At 48.4% G+C, this 19,365-nt stretch overlaps 1 protein-coding gene across 4 annotated transcripts in view; it reads right to left on the reverse strand.

Moving 5' to 3' along the window:
- The window catches only part of Efr3b (EFR3 homolog B), a 77,832-nt gene extending 71,896 nt beyond the window's left edge, over nucleotides 1-5,936 (reverse strand). For 2 of the 4 annotated variants that reach the window (XM_031355487.1, XM_031355486.1), the window contains exon 1: nucleotides 5,509-5,754. In XM_031355487.1, the coding sequence (XP_031211347.1) occupies nucleotides 5,509-5,515 (7 nt within the window). In that variant the 5' untranslated portion in view covers nucleotides 5,516-5,754. Of the gene's footprint in view, nucleotides 1-5,508; nucleotides 5,755-5,881 lie in introns of those variants that run through there. The other 2 variants (XM_031355488.1, XM_031355485.1) reach the window with 2 other exon arrangements.
- Nucleotides 5,937-19,365: the final 13,429 nt, after the last annotated feature.

Here is a 19,365-nt window from a genome sequence, read left to right on the forward strand (position 1 = left end):
GGGGGGGGTTCTTTTCCTAAATCAAGAGGCAAAGGGGTAGGGAAATTAGCTCAAAGGGCAAAATGCATCTTGCAATGCAAAGGGGAAGACTTGAGTTCAAGTCTCCCGAACCTACTACATACAGCCAGGCATGGCAGCATACAACTGTAACCCCAGCATTCTTAGGGTGAGATGGGAGTCAGAGATAAGGTGACCATGGAAGTTCCCAGGCCAGCCGGCCTGGCACACATAGTGCTGTGATGAACAAGATGAGGCGGGAGGTGAGGACTCGCACCTGAAGCTGTCCTCTGACCTACACACACACACACACACACACACACACACACACACACACACACACACACACACGTGCCATGGCATGCGTGGGCACCCCCAACACCTGCCCCCCAACACATACCATAAACACATGTCATACCTGCACACACAAACAAAATAAAGAAGCAGTGAAGAATCCGAGGAAAGGAGAAAAATGGGGCAACTCTCATTCAACTTAATTTCCACGATGAGGTGGGTGTGCTTTTCAGAGCGTGTGAGTGTGTGTAAAAGCTTCGGTTCAAAGTTACCTGAGGGGAAGAGCTGGGGTTGGAGCTGGGCTAGGGCATTTCTCTAGTCAGTGCACAGAGCTCAGTGCTCTTTCAGAGTCGCTGGCCAAAAGTGACAAACATAGCAGAGATCCAGAAAGAAAGCGAGGGAAAGGACCAAGGATTTGACCAAGTGGCAAAATCATAGTATCCGGGTAAACTGTAACACAAAACAAGATGCTTTGACGCGAAACCAGGCGCTTTGACAGGGTTTATTCAGTTGTTTGTTCTTTTGTTTGTTTTTGTTTTTTGAGACAGTTTTCTATGTAGCCCTGGCTGTCCTGAAACTCACTCGGTAGACCAGGCTGTCCTCAAATTCAGAGATCCACCTGCTTCTGCCTCCTGAGTGCTGGGATTAAAGGCATGGGCTACCACTCAGTTCAAGAGTTTGTTCTAAGGGTTTTTGTTTGCTTGTTTTGTTTTGTAGTGCTGGGGATCAAGTCTTGGTTCTATCACTGAGCTAACCCCAAGCCCCAAAGATGGGTGTGACTGGGAAGCAGTGAAGGGATGATTCCCCGACCCCACCCCACCCCACCACATCTCACCCCTGCCTCTCCCCTTCTCTCTTCTCCAGATCTTCGGTGAAGAAATGTTAACTTCTTGTTTTCAATTGATATGAAAGAACAACACTGAGACAGTCTGAATCACTGAACTGTGAGCAGCAAGAGACAGAAAACAGCTCTACCCACGGGGCGTCTTCCAAAGGAGAAACGGGTGGTATAAGGAAGGAAGGGCAGGCCATGCAGCAGAAGCCAAGCATGGCGGGTACCAGGTAACTGCAGAAGGCTCAAGATTTGCAGGAGAGGTCACTCTGACTGAGAGTGTGTGTGTGTGTGTGTGTGTGTGTGTGTGTGTGTGTGTGTGTGTGTGAAAAGTGGCAGAGAAAGACAGAGAAAGGCAGAGAGACAGAAACAGAGACACACAGAGGCAGATGAAACTGAGACAGACAAAACCAGAGAGACAGATAGGCAAACAGACAAATTTCTGCAAAGGTGAGTCTTTGCACCTCTGTTCCATTTCTAACAGTTGTGCAGGATATATTGGATGCACTGAGCCCAATTTCCAAAGCTGGACACCAATGCTCTTCTTACAGGGAGCATTCTCCATCTCCAAGCTGGGAGGGAGCACAGCTGAAAATACAGAGGAATTAGGCAGAGCAGCTTTGGCTTCTGTGGGACCAGCATGCCCAGACCACAGTGTGGTGGGGAAATCCTCTCTAGTCTGTCTCTTTATGCTTCCTGGCCAGCTGCCCTCAGTCTCTGGAGGCACCCTTCTCAGAAAACTCGATCTGGCCTCAGTGGGGAAGTGGGACACGCTCATGCTTCTGGCCATGGTGAGAGGAATAGATTAAATCTTTAATATTTATTTATTTATCTATCTATTTAATGTATGTGAGTACACGGTTGCTATCTTCAGACACACCAGAAGAGGGCATCAGATCCCATTACAAATGGTTGTGAGCCACCATGTGGTTGCTGGGAATTGAACTCAGGACCTCTGGAAAAGCAGTCAGTGCTCTTAACCACTGAGCCATCTCTCCAGCCCAGGTTAAATCTTAACTATATAATCCCACCCAAAAGACAGTGGGATCCACCTTTGTAGAAAACTTGTCTGCTGACTGCCCCTCTCCAGGACAAAGTACTTTTCATCATGACTCTTGTCACTCCATGTTCAGAGATATAATCAAGACTATAGAGTAGGGCAGTGGTGGTGCACACCTTTAGTCCTCAAGGGAGGCAGAGGCAGGTGGACTCTGAGTTCAAGGCCAGCCTGGTCTACAGAGTTCCAGGACAGCCAGGGCTACACAGAAAAGCCCTTCTTATATAGAGTATAGGAAGTAATCTGGGTCCCTTTGGAGAGCCATTTAAGAGAGTGACTGTGGCTTAGAGATGAGTGGATAGTAGCAACAGCTTGGATGGGCCTGAAAACAGCTCAGGCTGAGTATGATTTTTCACACGCCTGTAAGCCCACCACTCCAGAGACAAAGGCGGGAGTATGAAGAAGCGTTCAAGGCTAACTCGGGATGCATACTGTCACCCTAGTCTCAGAAAGAGAAGAATAGGAAGAGGAGAGCTGTTTAATGGGTCATAGTTAGCAGGTCAAGGTAGCATGTCTGTTTAGGCTGTGGTGAGAGAAGATGCAAACAGGCAGCGGAGAGAAGCACCACAAGGGCCCGAGATGGTCAGGCTCTGTGCACTGCTGTGCAAGTGTAAACAGAACCTCATAGGAAGCTCTGGACCCCTCGTTTGGCTTTTGAAGGGAACAACAGACCTGGGAGGTGGGTGGGTATCTCACCATTTTATAGTGATATGAGCCCACTTGTCTAAGGCCACAAAGCTGTGAAGGGGTCTTGGTTTGAGATCCACAGACCCCAGGTCTAGGATCCCGCTATGCCCTCCGGGAAAGACAAAAGACCTTTGGTCTCCTCTAGGGCAAAGACAGGAGACAGACCGAGGGCCAAGCCAGATAACCAAGTTGTGGAGGACAAAGGTAAGGTAGACAAGAGGAAAAATGAAGATCTATGTGGAGCTGGCAAGGAGTGAGGACACAGGTTGAGGACAGGGCACAGATCAAGGATCTGAGTTTATAATAGATTGCATCACCAAGGTAGGTGTTTAAAGGTCACCTTTATCTACAGCTCTTAGGCAGCTTCTGGTTCTATAGGTCCTTACTATAAATCAGTTCATAAAAATGCCTGGTGGCATCTAATGATAAGCATTCTCCTGAGACATTTGGGGAAGGAAGACAGGGGGCCAGCTCTGAGCTAAGAGGCCCGGTGTCACCCTGTCTTATTCCACCCGTCACCCTGGACAGGTCACTCATAAAATTAGGTGAAAGAAGGACAATCCGTAGGAAGTGCATAATGCCACCTTTTCTCTTTTTTTTAGCTATCTCCTCCCTATGTAGAGAGCCTCTTTCTATACAGCACTGGCCAACCTGGAAAGCACTATGTAGCCAGGCTGTCTGAGCTCTTCTCCCATCCCTTTTCATCATCTAGGGAGAGAATGCTAAGAGCTCGGCAGCCTGTTACTTTTCACTAAGGCAAGACCACAGTTAACCGCAGGCAGGCAAGCGAGGCTTCCCCGGAGAGCAGAGACAACTCCAGAGACCAGTCTCTGCAAGGGGCCAGCTCCCACCCAGCACTAAATGTGTTTTTCCTGTGCGGTAGGCAGCTACCCAGTAGAGCCCTTCATCACCGTCTTTCTATGAATCATTTAGGATTAGTCCCTGCTCTGTTTGCATCTGGGGAAATAAAAAATATTATTAAAGAGAATTGGAATTTCATGGTGCATCTGAAAATAGCCCACAGTTAGACCGACTCCACATCCTGTTCAGCTCTCCCAACAAGAGCAGACTAGGAACCCCCAACCCTAATTCTCAGACACCGTAAGTTACACATTATCTATAGATGTAATATGGTGACCCAGAGCTGCTAATTCTGGCCCATACTGACTGACTGGGCCTGTCCTAACTTCTTCCTGGCTGCAGGTGCCCCTGCAGTCACATGCTTTTGTCAAGTGATCTGCAGCTTCAGCCTGCTCCCTCTGCAGAAAGGGGGCGGGTGGGAGGGGAGAGCACAGACAGAATAAAAGAGGGCTGTGGCTCTTTCTACCTCCCAAAAGGCAAAGCACAAGTCCAGTCACCTTCTTTCAGAGTCCCCACGGGTTATGGGTCCAACCTCTGAGGACATCTCCCCTCCCCCCATTCTCTCCACCCAAGAGAATTAATACTCGCTGTGAGGGCCTGCTGACACCTCTATAGGAATCATCGCGTGGCTGTGTGATCAACTGGCCTGGGAAGGAGACGCAAGGCAAAAGTTAAGTCTTCGTCTACTAAATAGGGGGCCCACTAACTGCTGAGCCCTTTCAGCACGCTCTCTGTGCTAACAAACTTTGTGACTCATGGTCTGTTCACAGAGGCAGCCAGCTGCCTTAGAGATGGGTTAAATTGGGAATATGCACTTCTAGATCACTCACCCCTCAGGTGCAGCCCGAGCTCCTACCCTGCAGTAGGGGAGGGAGAACACCGCTCCAATTCTTCTGCTGGCCCCAGAATAAACTACCAGAGACCTGGGCTCTCATAAACTGTGTCCACAGGAATACACGCACACATGTACCCTTGGCAGGCTCTGCAAGGCAGCCCATTCTAGACTGGACCACTCTTATGAGCCGCCAAGTGGGACCCAAGGAACGCTTTCTTCATCCCCACTGCCTGCAGAACTAAAGGAATTCTTGGCAAATGAGCAAGCAGAACCGTGCACCGTGAGTGTTTGGGAGAAGCCACACATCCGTGGGGGCGGTGGCTGCGTAATTGGGAGAGACCCTCGAAGCAGCATCTCTTCCCATCAGCCCTCCGTAGGGCCAATCTGGAAGTTGGGGAGCCTGCATACCACTAGCAGCAGTGTTAGGTAGAGACCAAGTCCACCCAGCTTGGAGATGAACCTCGCTCGCCAGCTCCTTCACCGTCGGCGCCGCTTCCCACCTCCTAGGAGACCGGCAGCAGACTGGCAGTGAGCAGCTCCCCTCTACCCTGGACCACTTTAGCGCATCAAACTCCCATGCACAAGCCTCTTTGTTAATTCTGCAAATACTGTCACACGATCACCTCCACCAACACTGTCGGCTCAGCTCCAGATACTCCCTTTTCCCAAAGCCTGGTGCCTTTGACCATCAGAGTCCCTACCAGGCGCCGGACCACCGCCCCTAGCGCCTGCACACGCCTGCCCGAGGAACCTCAGGGGACCAGTCAGTCCCCCGGCCGGAGGCATCTTTGTCCTCTCGGCACAGACGCACGTTCACAGGAGACTAAAGCAGCCCAGCCTGGCACCACGCCGGCGTTCTCTCTTTTGCGCTGGGGGCCACTCTGGGGGACAAAGGTCCGCGTCTGGAAGTTTGCGGGCCCCAGCCGGGGCGCCAAGCCTCCTTACCGTACATTTCGGCGGGGAGCGCGCCTCCCGGGAGGCCGGCGTCGCCGCGTCGCTGGCAGCTAGTCCCGGCCGCGCCTGCCTTTCATTCACAGCCCGGCGGGCTCAGGCAGCTGCGGGCGGAGACCCGGGCGCGGCGGGAGCAGCCGATGGGGGGCCGGCGGCGGGCGGGACAGAGCGGGACGCCACCCGCCCATTCAGCGCCGAGGTTGGCTGCCGCCTCCTGCTCCGGTCCGCAAGCTAGGCGGCGCGCAGGGGGCGGAGCTGTGCTTTGCCACTCCCCTCCCCCTTGGCCACTGGCCGGCTGCCTCAAGAGCCCCGCCTCCATCCCAGCTCCTCTCCCCTCCCCAGTATGGGGCGAGCCTTTTTTACCTACCTGACGCCTCAGGGAGCCCGGGTTCTTCCGTCACTCGGTGGATCAACCGTCCGAATTCCAGCTCCTGGCTCAGCTCTCTCGCGGGTCGCTGACATGTCCTTCAAACTGATGACACACACACCCCCTACGCCAGGTCAGCGGGGCGCTGGAAGCTGCAGGTGTGCTCCATTCAGGCTGCTCTGACTAAGCCAGGGAGGCTAAGGAGCAAAAATTGAGGCATAACCCTCTTTTTTTCTGTGGGTCCCCCAAAACTCTAGGTGTTTGCTACCTGGATCAGGTATTCAGGAAATTCCCAGCCTCCAAGGCTGCAGGAAGTCCGCTTGATTTTTCCTCTCCAGATTTATTTGTGTAATCTGCAAGCTTTGCAGCCAGCATCCCCTCCAGCGATGTCCCAGAGCCGATTTGAATTCAGTCTCTTCCACCTGACCTGACAGAGTGAGAAGCAGACACAAAGGGACAGAAACCACAGGCCAACGCCCCAAGCCCTAGAGATCTCTGCCTTCTGTTTCCCTGGCCACTATTTCTTAATTTCTCCTCTTGCCTCTTGGTGGAGGCTTTGTGTTTTCTTCCCGACCGTAGAAATTAGAGAAGGACCTGAAAGATAATGCAATGACCTTCGTTTTATTTTATTTTGTCTCGTCTTGATTTTGAGACAGGATTTCTCTGTCAGCGCATCACCTACCCTCTTTGAGCCTTGTTTCGTGTTGAGAATTTCCCTGAAACCTAGAGTACGTAATGGGCACCACATATTGTTTTCCATCCTCCCCTTTTTCTCCCTAAAGCAAATATCAAATCAGAGAGATCCAGTCCCTGGATCTGGAGATGTTGCTCACTGCACCCCAAACCAGCATTTTCTATTTTTCTTTGATTTCATCCCCCCAGACACACCCATCAATCCACCTACACCTCCCTTGATCTGATTCTTCCTGTTGCCATTATAAACAGAATGACCAAAAACCACTTGGTTAAGAAAGGGTTTATGTCATATTAAACTTTACAGTTCATCACCAGGGGAAGTTGTTGCGGTTTGAATGGATCGTAGTGGAATATGAAGAGTCCCCATAGGCTTGTATATTTGAATGCTGGTCCCTAGTTGGTAGAATTGTTTGGGGGAGGATTAGGAAGTGTGTCCTTGTTGGGGTAAGGTGTGTCAATGGGGATGGCCTTTGAGGTTTCAAAAGCCCACACTAGTCCACTTGGCTTTCTCTCTCTCTACCTCATGCTTGTTGACCCAGACGTAAGCCCCGATCCACAGCCATGCCTGCCTGCCTGCTGCTATGCCCCAGCCCCCTACCATGATAGCTGTAGACCCTGCTACCCTCTGGAAATGTGAGCCCCAATTTGAAGGCTTTCTTTTATAACACGTCTTGGCTATAGTGACTTGTCCACAGCAATAAAAAAGGAATGAAGACTGGATTCTTCCCTAACTATTCTTCCCTATAACTATATGGCCAGTAAGCAATTTCTAGTGCAGAGTGGTGTAGCCGCCTACATGCTGCACCAGAGCACCAACGGTGCAGTTTTAGTTATTCCCCATGCTGGGTGGAATTTCCAGTGGCAAAGCTGCCTAGTTTCTTGTGCTCCTGTATGTGACCCCACAAACTCTTCGGTCCATCAAGACAGACTCAGGTGGGATTGTTTCTTTGGTCTGTTGATATCCTCTCTATCTGGGTTTAATAGAAATAAGCTCTCGGGAAAAATAACACAGCAAAGACAGTGTGAAATCAAAAGGCTGAATTCAAGAGTCCCAGCCTCTAGAAGAGGAGACAAAGCAAAACTCAGCTCCGTAGGGGAATCTAGGTTGGAGGGAAGTCAGAACTGGGATTTCTACCTTATATAGGTTCCTCTTTGCTTGCAGAAATCCCATGTAAGGAAGAACATAAAGGGAAAGAAATTGCACTTACTGAACAGCCCCATTGGGGTCTGTGCCAGGTTCTTACAGATCTCAGTACAGATCTTCCATCTGTGGCTTATGATGACCAGTCTTTACATTGTGTGAAGGTAATACACCTTTGGTATAAACTGTACTTGGAATTTTGTCTTTTCTCAGCCTGGGGATATATAGCACTGTATTCTTTCTGAGAGAGCTCTGTCACCAGCTCTGCCAGCCCTTGGTACTGCTTACCAAGGGAGGCAAGCAGTAACCTACATTGTGCTGTGTTCTAAGTTTTGATGTAGGTTAGCAGAAGTAAGTAAACTTTCTACTCACAATGCTTTCTTCACAGTGTGCACGTGTATGCTGTGCGTGCGTGCGTGTGTGTGGTGTGTGGTGTGTATGGTGTGTGTGTGTGTGTGTGTGTGTAAGCATGTGTACATATGCATGTGAGCATCAGAGGCTGATGTCATGTTTCTTTTTCTGTTGGTCTCCCTTTTATCCATTGGGCCAGGGCGTCTTACTTGAGCCCAGAATTTGTTCATTAGACAGCCAGCTTGCTCCAGGGAACCCCTGGCTCCTCTTCTCAGGAGCTGCTACAGGTGGACTGCCATTTCCACCCAGCATTTACATGGGTGCAATGGATCCAAACTCTGGTCCTCACACTAGTGCCAGCTGAGCCAAATCCCCAGCAGCTCCTACAACGAGTTTATCAGGAACATCATTGTTGGCAAGGAGTTTCTATACTGCTCTTTCTTTTCTTTTCTTTCCTTCTTTCTTTCTTTCTTTTTTTTTTTTTTTTTTTTTTTTTTTTTTTTGTTCTTTTTCGAGACAGGGTTTCTCTGTGTAGCCCTGGCTGTCCTGGAACTCACTCTGTAGACCAGGCTGGCCTTGAACTCAGAAATCCTCCTGCTTCTGCCTCCCAAGTGCTGGAATTAAAGGTGTGCGCCACCACTGCCCGGCTATACTGCTCTTTCTAATTTATAGTAAGATCTAGGTGCAGAGAGATTTGACAGCTTTGCAGCAAGGAGCTGAGTAGGGGGTTCAAGCTCAGAGCACTGCTCAAAATGATTCCTTACCAGCTAGTGTGAAGCTTTGCAGTGCCCACTGAGATACGTGACAGCACTGAAAGTGGGGCGGTTCTTCCTTGCGGGTTGAATTCGATGCCCACCTCTTTCCCTTATCTGACTGAGCATACCATAGTGTGTCCTTTCATATGCACTCTGTCCTAGGACTGCCAGTTCTGGCTCCCTTTGGTGTTGGCTGGAAGCTAGTTGCCTCTTAAGAATGATTTGCTCAGGCCAAAGACAAGATTATTATTCTTTAGCCAAACTGCACCTTGCTCCGTGTAGTTTCTCTGTAACAGTGCCCTGTGCTGTGACAGCTCCAATAATCCCCTCTGCCAGAGTTTCTTTCCATGAGAACCAGGCTTTCTCTGTGTTCTCAGAAGGAAGACTTAGAAATAGAAGGCAAGCTACAGCCATCATGCATAGCCCAGGAACCTCCCCCTCACATCCAGGGCATCAGCCACATCCATGCAATATCCCTAAGGCCTGTCTTCCAGCATTCTGACAGCTAGCTTCACCAGGCCCCATCACTCCTCTTTGTCCACCCAAAGCCTTTAATCTCTCTATGAGCTGCAGTTCTCAGCCCTGCCCTTGCTTCAGGCACCAGCAGTGAGCAGGGGTCAGCTTTTAAAGAAATATGAAGAGAAGAGAGAAGGAAATGACAGCACCAGGGGATGCAGCTTCAGGGGGAAAAAAAATCCTGAGACCTACAGCAAGGCTCAGAAAGACCCAGAAGGGAGAATGCGCTTGGAAGGGTTGCCGTGCAGCTGTTATCTGTGAGGCTGAAAATAGAATTCAAGAGTCCTGACACCAGGCTGGATGTCTTGAACCTTGGCACTTCTCCCTCAAGCAGGTTAAACTACCTTGACCTACTTTTCGGAGGCCATAGGGAAAGAGCAGTCTATAAAAACAGTGTCCAAGAACAGGAGTAGAGAGGTCTCCAAGGGATCAAGAATGGTCTCCGCAACGCACAAATAGCTCAGTGGCCTGGTGGGCAGGGTGTGCTCTGATCGCCAAGGTGCTGTCAGCTGCCTCAAGCTGCAGGAAGGAAGCAGGAGGCAGAACTACCTGCAGCGGAAGTGGGTAGGCAGGCCTAAGCATCTGTCACAGTCCAGGTTTTAGAACCAGATTTGACCGTGGTGGAGGTTTGTTTACGATTACGGACCGCACGGCTTTAGGCTTCTCCTCCGCTGTTTGTTTGTTCGTTTTATTTGTTGTTGTTTTTGTTTTGTTTTGAGGTTTCGAGATAGCAGCATAGCCTGGCTGTCTGTACAGAAAGATCTGTACACAAGGCTGTTCTCGAACTCACAGATACAGCTGCCTTTGTTTCCCCATTGCTGGAATTAAAGGCATGTGCTACCACCCCTGGTTCAGTCCCTGCTTCTCTAACTACTACTCCCTCTGGTCCCTGGAGGCCCATTCCCACATAAAGTTCAAGTCTATAACCACTTGCTTTGACAACGCACAGGCATTGCAGAACCAATTGCCCGGCTCAAGCGAAGACCGCGGAAATCCCATTTCCTGGCTTCCAGCTGCCAGGAGGCACCTCCTCTCCACGTACAGGTCCCTCCCTCCAGCCTGTGTAATATCTGATCCCACTGGGAAACCCAAGCTTACCCATGCTCCAAAGAACCGGAAGCCTATGACGTCATATTTACCTTACTGTTAATAGACATGGTTTGCAATGGAAAAAAGAATGGAAAGGGAACAGCTGCTGCTCACAAAGTTGGCTGTGGTTCTCTAAGCGGAGAAAGAGGAAGCCTGCCTCTTACCATAGTCAGGGCACTGGACTGAGCTGAAGGGTGGCTATCCTGACGGAAGGATGGCTCAAACACGAGGGGCCTATCAACCAGAAAAGTGGCTCCAAGAATATAGAGGGGTTGCCCTGAGCCACTTTGAGTCTAACCATGCTTCTCAGGTCCTGTGTTTGCTGCCTCCTTAGGCTTGTACTCAGAAATCACCCTTCTTCCATACTACAGCATACTAATGTTTACACTCACACACTCAGTCTTTGGTAACCGCAGTTAGACAGCCCTACCCATGTACACTGCCTCTCACCCTGACTCTAGGTGGCCACAGGTCCGACTCAGCTTTGAGACTCAGCTCCAGTTATCAGTTCTAAATCTTTAGCCTAAAGCTCCGTTTTCTGGCTTGTGGGTAACAGCTCACTTCTGTCATACAACCTGGTCCAAAGAGGATGCTTTAAAAAAATTCAGGCAGTGCTGGAGAGATGGCTCAAGTGGGTAAGAGTACTGGCCACTCTTCCAGGGGACCTGGGTTCAATTCCCAGCCTCCAGTTCCACATAGGGGTAATCTCTTGTGCACTGTGTAAAAGCATTACCTGTCAATATAAAGCTAATGGCCAATGTGATGGCTTGCATATGCTTGGCTCAGAAGTGGCACTGTTAGGAAGTGTGGCCTTGTTGGAGTAGGTGTGACCTTGTTGTAGGAAGTGTGTCACTCTGGGAGTGGGCTTTAGACCCTCTGGGAGTAGACCCTCGTCCTAGCTGCCTGGGTGCCAATCTTCTATTGACCTTCAGATGAAGATGTAGAACTCTCAGCTCCTCCTGCACCATGCCTGCCTGGATGCTGCCATGCTCTCACCTTGATGATAATGGACTGAACCTCTGAACCTATAAGCCAGCCCTAATTAAACGTCCGTATAAGAGTTGCCTTGGTCATGGTGTCTGTTCACAGCAATAGAAACCCTGACTAATACAGTCAATAAACTGAGGCAGGATTAAAAGGTAGGACATCAGGCAGAGAGAGAGAGAGAGAGAGAGAGAGAGAGAGAGAGAGAGAGAGAGAGAGAGAGAGAGAGAGAGAGAGAGAAAGAAAGAGAGAGAGAGAGAAAGAGAGAGAGAGAGAAACTCTGGGAAATAGATATGGGAAGATTCACTACCAAGTCTCAGAGGAAGTCAGACATACAAAACTGAAGAGAGGTAGCCAGTCACGTGGCAGACAGAATTGTACAAACAGGTTAATTGAGTTACAGACTGGTTGGGGATCGTGCCTAGCTTAAGACCCAAGTATTTATTAATAAATAAATAAATAAGTCTTCATGTGATCATTTGGGAACCTGGAGAACATAAGAAAGACCAATCAGTTCCAGTTCCAGGAGATCTGATGTCCTCTTTTGGCCTCCATGGGCACTTCATGTTTGTGTGCATAAACATACATGAGGGCAGAACAACTATACACATAAAATAAATATAAATGAATTTTTTAAAATTCCAATTCCCTGGCCCCCAAATACTAAGCCATCTCTGGAGCAGCATGCAGGTAACTGTCAGTTTGAAGCCTGGTAGCATCTGATGTCTGTAAGGTAGGACTTACTTTATTATGGAATGGGCCTCTACTGAGAGTACTTTGTATTCCTGGTGGACACAGTACACAGAGAGAAATAAGAGATTCCTTGATGTTCTGAAAGATCACAGTCTATCAGAGCAGGCAAGTCAACACAGAGCAATGGATGTGTCAGAAGAGAGTTGAAAATGGAGACCTCAGAGGGGCAGCGGATGTGGCTCAGTTGTAGAGTGCTGTCCTGGTATGGTGGTCACTCCTCTTTGTCATTTGTCATTCCAATTGTCTACTTGTCAGTCTATACTCACTTGGGAAGAGAGCCTCAAAGAGGAACTGTCTACATCAGGTTGGCCTGTGGGCATGTCTGTGGGGGATCACCTTTATAAATGAAACAAAGGCACCCAGTATCTACAAGGTCCTGGCTTTGATCTCTAGCACTGTGTAAATCAGAAATGGTGGTGCACACCTTTAATCTCAGCACCCCTGGAGGATCAGGAGTTCAGAGTCATCCTTAGCTACGTGAGTTTGGGGCCAGCATAGGATAAATGAGATCCTGTGGGGGATAGAGTCATAGAAGAGAAGTCAAGAAAAAAGCCTCTGGTAAGGAATGGGGGAGACTTCTGAAAGGAATGAGCTCTGGAGAGGTGCGAGTGTGGGCTCTAGAGAATGTAAGGAACAAAGGCAGGTGCTGAAGTCACCTCTACTTGTGTGGAAAGGCAGATGGTTCATGGCTAGAACATATGCCAACAAACGGGCTATGGTAAGAGATACAGGAAGAAAGGTGGGTTCTGACCCAGTCCTGAGGGCCTGGGTACAAGAAGAGGAGTTCGACCTTCACTCAGCGAGGAGGGTTCTTCCAGCAGCTATAAACAGAATGAGGCACCAACAGTATGAACTGCTGAACCCAGATAGGAAGAGAGGCAGGAGGAGAAGACAGGCTGCACTTATGCAGCTGTGACCATGTGGTCACAGCGACCAAACACATCTCCCTGACTCATGAGAGAGAGACAGACAGACAGACAGAAAGAGACAGAGAGAGAGAAAAACAGAGATTGACTCTAGGAAGTGGACACCTTGGCACTGACCTATAAATCCAGCACTCAGGAGGCTAAGATAGGAAGATCGTGAGTTTAAAGTCAGCCTGGGCTACAAAGCAAAACCTTGTCTAACACATACACACACACACACACACACACACACACACACACACACACACACAAAGATGCATAACAAGGTTGTACAGAACTTTTTCTTCCTAATCTTTTTAGAAAAGAGTGGGAAGGGATTACAAAACTCCTCTTCATTCCTATACATTCCTGTACTGGCTGGTTTTGTGTGTCAACTTGACACAGGCTGGAGTTATCACAGACAAAGGAGCTTCAGGTGAGGAAGTGCCTCCATGAGATCCAGCTGTAAGGCCTTTTCTCAATTACTGATCAAGGGGGAGGGCCCCTTGTGGGTGGTGCCATCCCTGAGCTGGTAGTCGTGGGTTCTGTAGGAGAGCAAGGTGAGCAAGGCAAGGGAAGCAAGCCAGTAAGTAACATCCCTCCATGGCCTCTGCATCAGCTTCTGCTTCCTGACCTGCTTGAGTTCCAGTTCTCACTTCCTTTAGTGATGAATAACAATGTGGAAATGTAAGCTGAATAAACCCTTTCCTCCCCAACTTGCTTCTTGATCACTATGTTTGTTCAGGAATAGAAACCCTGACTAAGACAATTCCCTTTCCTTCCAACATAGGAGGAGGCTCTTAGCATGGCAAGAAACGGACCATACTGTCTACCTAGGAGGCTACTTGGTTTTTAGAGGTCTCAGACAGGCTCAGGAGATGGGAAGCGACACACTGTTAGGAACTGCCTCTGGCTCTCAGATTCTTAGGTAAGACAGAAAGGCTGCTCTGATTTCTACACTGCTTAGCCCGGCAGACGGGTTTCTTACCCAGAGACTGGAGGTAGAAACCTTAATCACAGATGAAGAGGAGGAATTCATCTGCAATGGGTTCTGTAGTTCTTAGATCTCAGGGATCAGAGTGGCAGGAGGGAACTAGACTGGGCACAGAGCCAGCCATGGAGATAGAGAGCTCAGCTGGACACCTTCGTGTGTAAGAATACACAGGCAGGCGAAGGAACTGACATGTGCTATTTGCTACTGCATGTCAGGCCTAGCACATACTAGGTGCAGAAGAAAGGTCTCCTTTTCTGCTTACACCAGTACCTGCCATGATTTGAGTTTGAAATGTCTCCCACAACTCAGATGTTTGAACTCAGGTACCTAGTTGGCTCCAGCTGATGATGCTTGTAGAGGTTATCGGCCCTGGTGGTGGGGATGGGTCACTGGGGAATAATCCCTGGGTGGCTATAGCATGGTCCATCTCTGCTTCCAGCTCCAGCCAGGTGGGAGCTGTCTCCATGATGTCTCCCTGCCAAGGAGGGAGCCAGGCCCACCACCCTGACTTCCCTGCCGTGAGGAACTGTAATTTTCTAACACCAGGAGCCTAAAATAAACCCTCCTCCTGTTATGGGATCTGCTTAGATGCAACACAACTCAAACCACCAGGTCGATGCAGGCGACAAAAATGTATTGTAGTCAAGCTGCTACTGATCGATCAGGGTAACAGAACAGAATCATAAGGTGAACTGTGACCCTGATTGAGCAGTTAGCGGCTTGATTACAATAAATTTTTGTCTTCTGCATGGACCTGCTGTTTGAGTTGTGTTGGAGCTTAGTGGACCCCATAACACTCTGCTAAGCTGTTCTGACGGAGGGAAAAGAGGATAATAATTGGCACCCACGAGAACTTGTTGAAAAGCAAGCTCTTGAGCCCACCCCAACCCATGGAAGGGGAAGGCTGGTGTCCCCAGGAAGAAGGTAGTGGCAGCTGCAACAGTGGGCTGATGGGAAGGAGCCTAATACTGGTGCCAGCTGTCAAGGGTCAGTGTGGAGAGCTTTGGTTAGAGATGGGGATGATGGAACACTGTTAGGATGAGACAAAAGAGAGTACCTTGGAAGAGAGGCAAGGGAGTGGCAGGTGTTTTTCTAATGAAAAGCCGAGAATATGCAACATAGCTGAATAGGATAGCTTATGTTTATGACTAAAAGTAAGTCGTTGACAACTTCAGCTTCCACAGACAACTCTGAAAACATTCATTTCTTTAGAATGTGTTCCTGAGCACTAAGGAATACCAGAGAGGGGTATCAAGGGGTCCATTAGGCTCAGGAGATACAAAATGATAGGCAATGTGGAGCTGCCTCTGGCTCCCAGCTTCCTGGGCAAGAGCCTTTCTGGCTTCTATACTGCTTAGCTCCACAGAGAGGTTTCTTAGGCAGAGACTGGAGGTCTCTACCTTCACCCACCATCTATGTAGATGTTTTCCAAGATCTTAGAAAGACCTTGGTTATAGAATCTCATATATAGTTGGACTATGTGGTGGTTTAAATAGATTTGGCCCCCACAGACTCATGCATTTGAATGTTGGGGAGGGCACTATTATAAGATGTGGCCTTGCTGGAGGAGGTGTGGCCTTGCTGGAGGAGGTGTGGCCTTGCTGGAGGGGGTGTGGCCTTGCTGGAGGGGGTGTGGCTTTGTTGGAGGAAGTGTATCATTGTGGGGTGGGCTTGAGGTTTTCTAGTGCTCAAGCTCAGCCAGCCCCCTTCTGGCTGCCTGAAGAAGACTGTCTCTTCCTGACTGTTTTCAGATCAAGATGTAGAACTCTCTGCTTCTCCAGTATCATGTCTGCTGCGTGCTACCATGCTTTCTTCCGTGATGATAAGAAACTGTGCGTCTGAAACTGTAAGTGAGCCCCAGTTAAATGTTTTCCTTTATAAGAGTTGCCTTGGTCATGGTGTCTCTTCATAGTGATGGAAACCTAACTTTCACAATAGACTCCAAACACCTCTCCAAGAGCTGTTCATCCCTCACCAGCAGGCTTAGAGCTGTTCATCTCCAACCAGCAGGCCTAGGAATTTCAGTTCAACTAGCAAGTGAAAGGTCAGGATGCATGAGACTACCATGGCCATTCGATAAACTCATTATAAACCATTACATAAACTCACCCATGTCTCTCGTTACTTCTAGGTAGGTTTTGTCATTCCCAAAATGTCCAAAAGACACTGACCATTTCATCCCAGTCCCCTTCTCCTGTTTCTGGCTCTTACAATCTCTCTGCTCCTTTTTCTACGATGTTCCCTGAACCTTAGGGTAAAGCAGCATGATACAGATGTCCCAATGATGGTTGAGCACACCACAGACACTTATCCTCTGCACTTTGACCACTGGTAAGTTTCTGCATGACCCACAGTTTGCTGTAAGAAAGCCTCTCTGATGAGAACGGAGAGCTTCCCTAATCTACAGGCAGAGAGACAGGAGCTTAGAGGGCAGTTTGATATTATGCCAATTTTGAAAAATACTAATAGGAGGTTCATCCTGGGACCTATGAACCTTCAGCCATGGATGCTCGATCAGATTAACAGTACCAGGCATGAATGTCCTCTTATGGAGTGGGTCTTCTTTAAAAAAAAAAAAAAAAGATTTATTTATTTATTATATGTAAGTACACTGTAGCTGTCTTCAGAGACCCCAGAAGAGGGCATCAGATCTCATTACAGATGGTTGTAAGCCACCATGTGTTTGCTGGGATTTGAACTCAGGACCTCTGGAAGAGCAGTCAGTGCTCTTAACCACTGAGCCATCTCTCCAGCCCTATGGAGTGGGTCTTAGAGCCAATAATAAAGCAGTTGGTTATTCCCTTAACATTTGTGCCACTATGGACATATCTTGCCAGGTCATGGTTATTATTGTAGCTTGCAGGGTTCATACATCTGCCTGTATTGGTTCCTGTGTGTGTCTGCATATGTGTCTGTCTGTCTGTATATATGTTTGCTGGTTACTTTTTTTGTTAACTTGAACAAACTAGAGTCATTTTGGAAGAGGGAATCTTAAATGAGAAGATGCCTCCATCTGATTGCCCATAAGCAAGTCTGCGGGACTTTTTTTTTTATTATTAATACTTGATATGGAATGCAGTGCCACCCCTGGGTTGACAGTCCTGAGTCATATAAGAAACAAGCTGAACACCATGGAGAGAGAGCCCATAAGCAACATTCTTCCAGGGTCTCTGCTTCAGTCCCTGCTTGAGTTCCCGCTTTGGCTTCCCTCAGTGATGGACTGTGATTGGGATCCGTAAGACAAATAAACCCTTTCCTCTGTATGTTGTTATTACTCAGTGTTTTATCGCAGCAATAGAAAACAAACTAGAATAATGTGTGTCTGTGTGTATATGTCTGAATTGCTCTCTCTCTCTCTCTCTTTCTCTCTCTCTCTTTGCAAGTCTCTCATAGTTTAAATAGAACAGCCCCCATAGCACTGTATATTTGAATGCTTTCCCTTAGTTGGTGGAACTGTGGGAAGTATTGGGAAGTGTGGCTTTGTTGGGTATGTGTGTGTCACTTGGGTTGGGCTTTGAGGTTCCAAAAGCCCATACCATTCCCAGTTAGCTCTTCTGTCTGTGTGTGTCTCTGTCTCTTTCTATGTCTCTCTTTCTCTCTTGTTTTGTGGTTGTCTCAATGTGTAAGCTCTCAGCTATTGCTCTAGAGCCATACCTGCCTGCTGCCATGCTCTCTGCCATGATGCCCATGGACTCACCCTCTGAAGCTGTCAGTGACCCCCCAATTTAATGCTTTCTTTTATACTTTGCCTGGAGTATGATGTCACTGCATTAGAAAAGCTGCTATGTGTCATGTGTGTGTGTGTGTGTGTGTGTGTGTGTGTGTGTGTGTGTGCCTATGTGTCTCTGTCTCTCTTTGCTTCTCTTTCTTTCAGTGTGTCCTTTGTCCACAGTGTGTGCTAGCCATTACCTTTTGGGTTATGCTTGATAATTGGCCCCCTGGGCATGCTAGACCCTAATTCTAGTTACACGGTTGGAGATAATGAGGATTGGAGGATAGAGATAATTGGCTTCCTCCTTCAAGGGAGCTAGATGAGGTCTCTTAGGTTCATCTTTGTGGACAACAACGGTAGCCTCATTAGACATCGGCAAGGCTTTGTTTTGGCTGCTGGTGGAGACAGTGTGGCTGGCTCAGGGCTTCCAGGTTCTTCAGATACTTGTGTGTTAGCATTCCAGCTCTCAGAGACAAAGCCTTCCTGGCCTGTGTCCTAATTTTTGCAGAGAGGCCTGGTGAGCTCTGGACTCAGCTGACTTTGTAACTTGACAATGCACAGAAACTGCCTTCCATTCATCTCTATCTCATCTCTCTAAGAAATTACTTTTCTTTTTTAATTTTGAGGCAAAGCCTCTCTTTGTAGCCCTTGCTTTTCTGGAACTCACTCTGTAGACCAGGCTGGTCTCTGCCTCAAGGATCCGCCTGCCTTGGCCTCTCCGGTGCTGGGTTTATAGGTGTACACCACTATGCTCAGGTGAACTTAGATTCCTTTTAGAACTGTCTTTGAAAGTGACTTAGAGGCTGGGGGTGTGGATCCGTGAGAGGTGCTTGTATAGTATGCACAAGACCCTGGGTTCCATCACCAACACTGCAAAAATAAGACCAGAGAGAATGATCTAGTGGGTGTGGTGGTGTTTGCCTATAATGCCAGTATTCAGACGCAGAGGCAGGAGATTGAAGGTTGGGTCATCTTCTACATAGATAGTTTAGGCTGGTTTGGTCTACATAGGAAGTGCCAGGCCAGCCAGGGCCACCTAGTGACACTGTGTCTCATTAGAGAGAGGAGAGAGGGAGAGGGAGAAGGAGAGGGAAAGGGAGGAGGGAGAGAAAGACAGGAGAGAGAGAGAGAGAGAGAGAGAGAGAGAGAGAGAGGGAGAGAGAGAGATTAAAAAGAAAAGAGCAAGCAATGGCCCTTGGCCCTTGCATCAACCCTGTATTAGGCTGTAAGGCTCTAAGGACCTGAGCCAGTTCCTTTTTGTGTCAATAGATCACAACAATAGAGGAACCTATGAAGGTTTTCCTACAGCTCAAGGACAGACAGTTGTCTTTCATGAGCAGGGGTCATAGGTAATCCTTACCTGTTATTTTTTTACTATCATATAGCATGAAGGGTATCATTCTATATGTGAACAGAAACGTACTCTTCACTGTTCCTAAGTGACCAGCCAATTTCCCTCTCTAAGAATCTCCTCATGACTGACTCTCTGTATCAATCAAGGTGCTCGGTCTAGATAACATAAACCAGCTAGCTAATTCCATGTATACTTGTTTGTTCTCCAGTCTCTCTCTCCCTCCCTCCCTCCCTC

Source organism: Mastomys coucha, unplaced genomic scaffold (assembly GCF_008632895.1).
Source record: "Mastomys coucha isolate ucsf_1 unplaced genomic scaffold, UCSF_Mcou_1 pScaffold6, whole genome shotgun sequence".
NCBI classification, from domain to species: domain Eukaryota; kingdom Metazoa; phylum Chordata; class Mammalia; order Rodentia; family Muridae; genus Mastomys; species Mastomys coucha.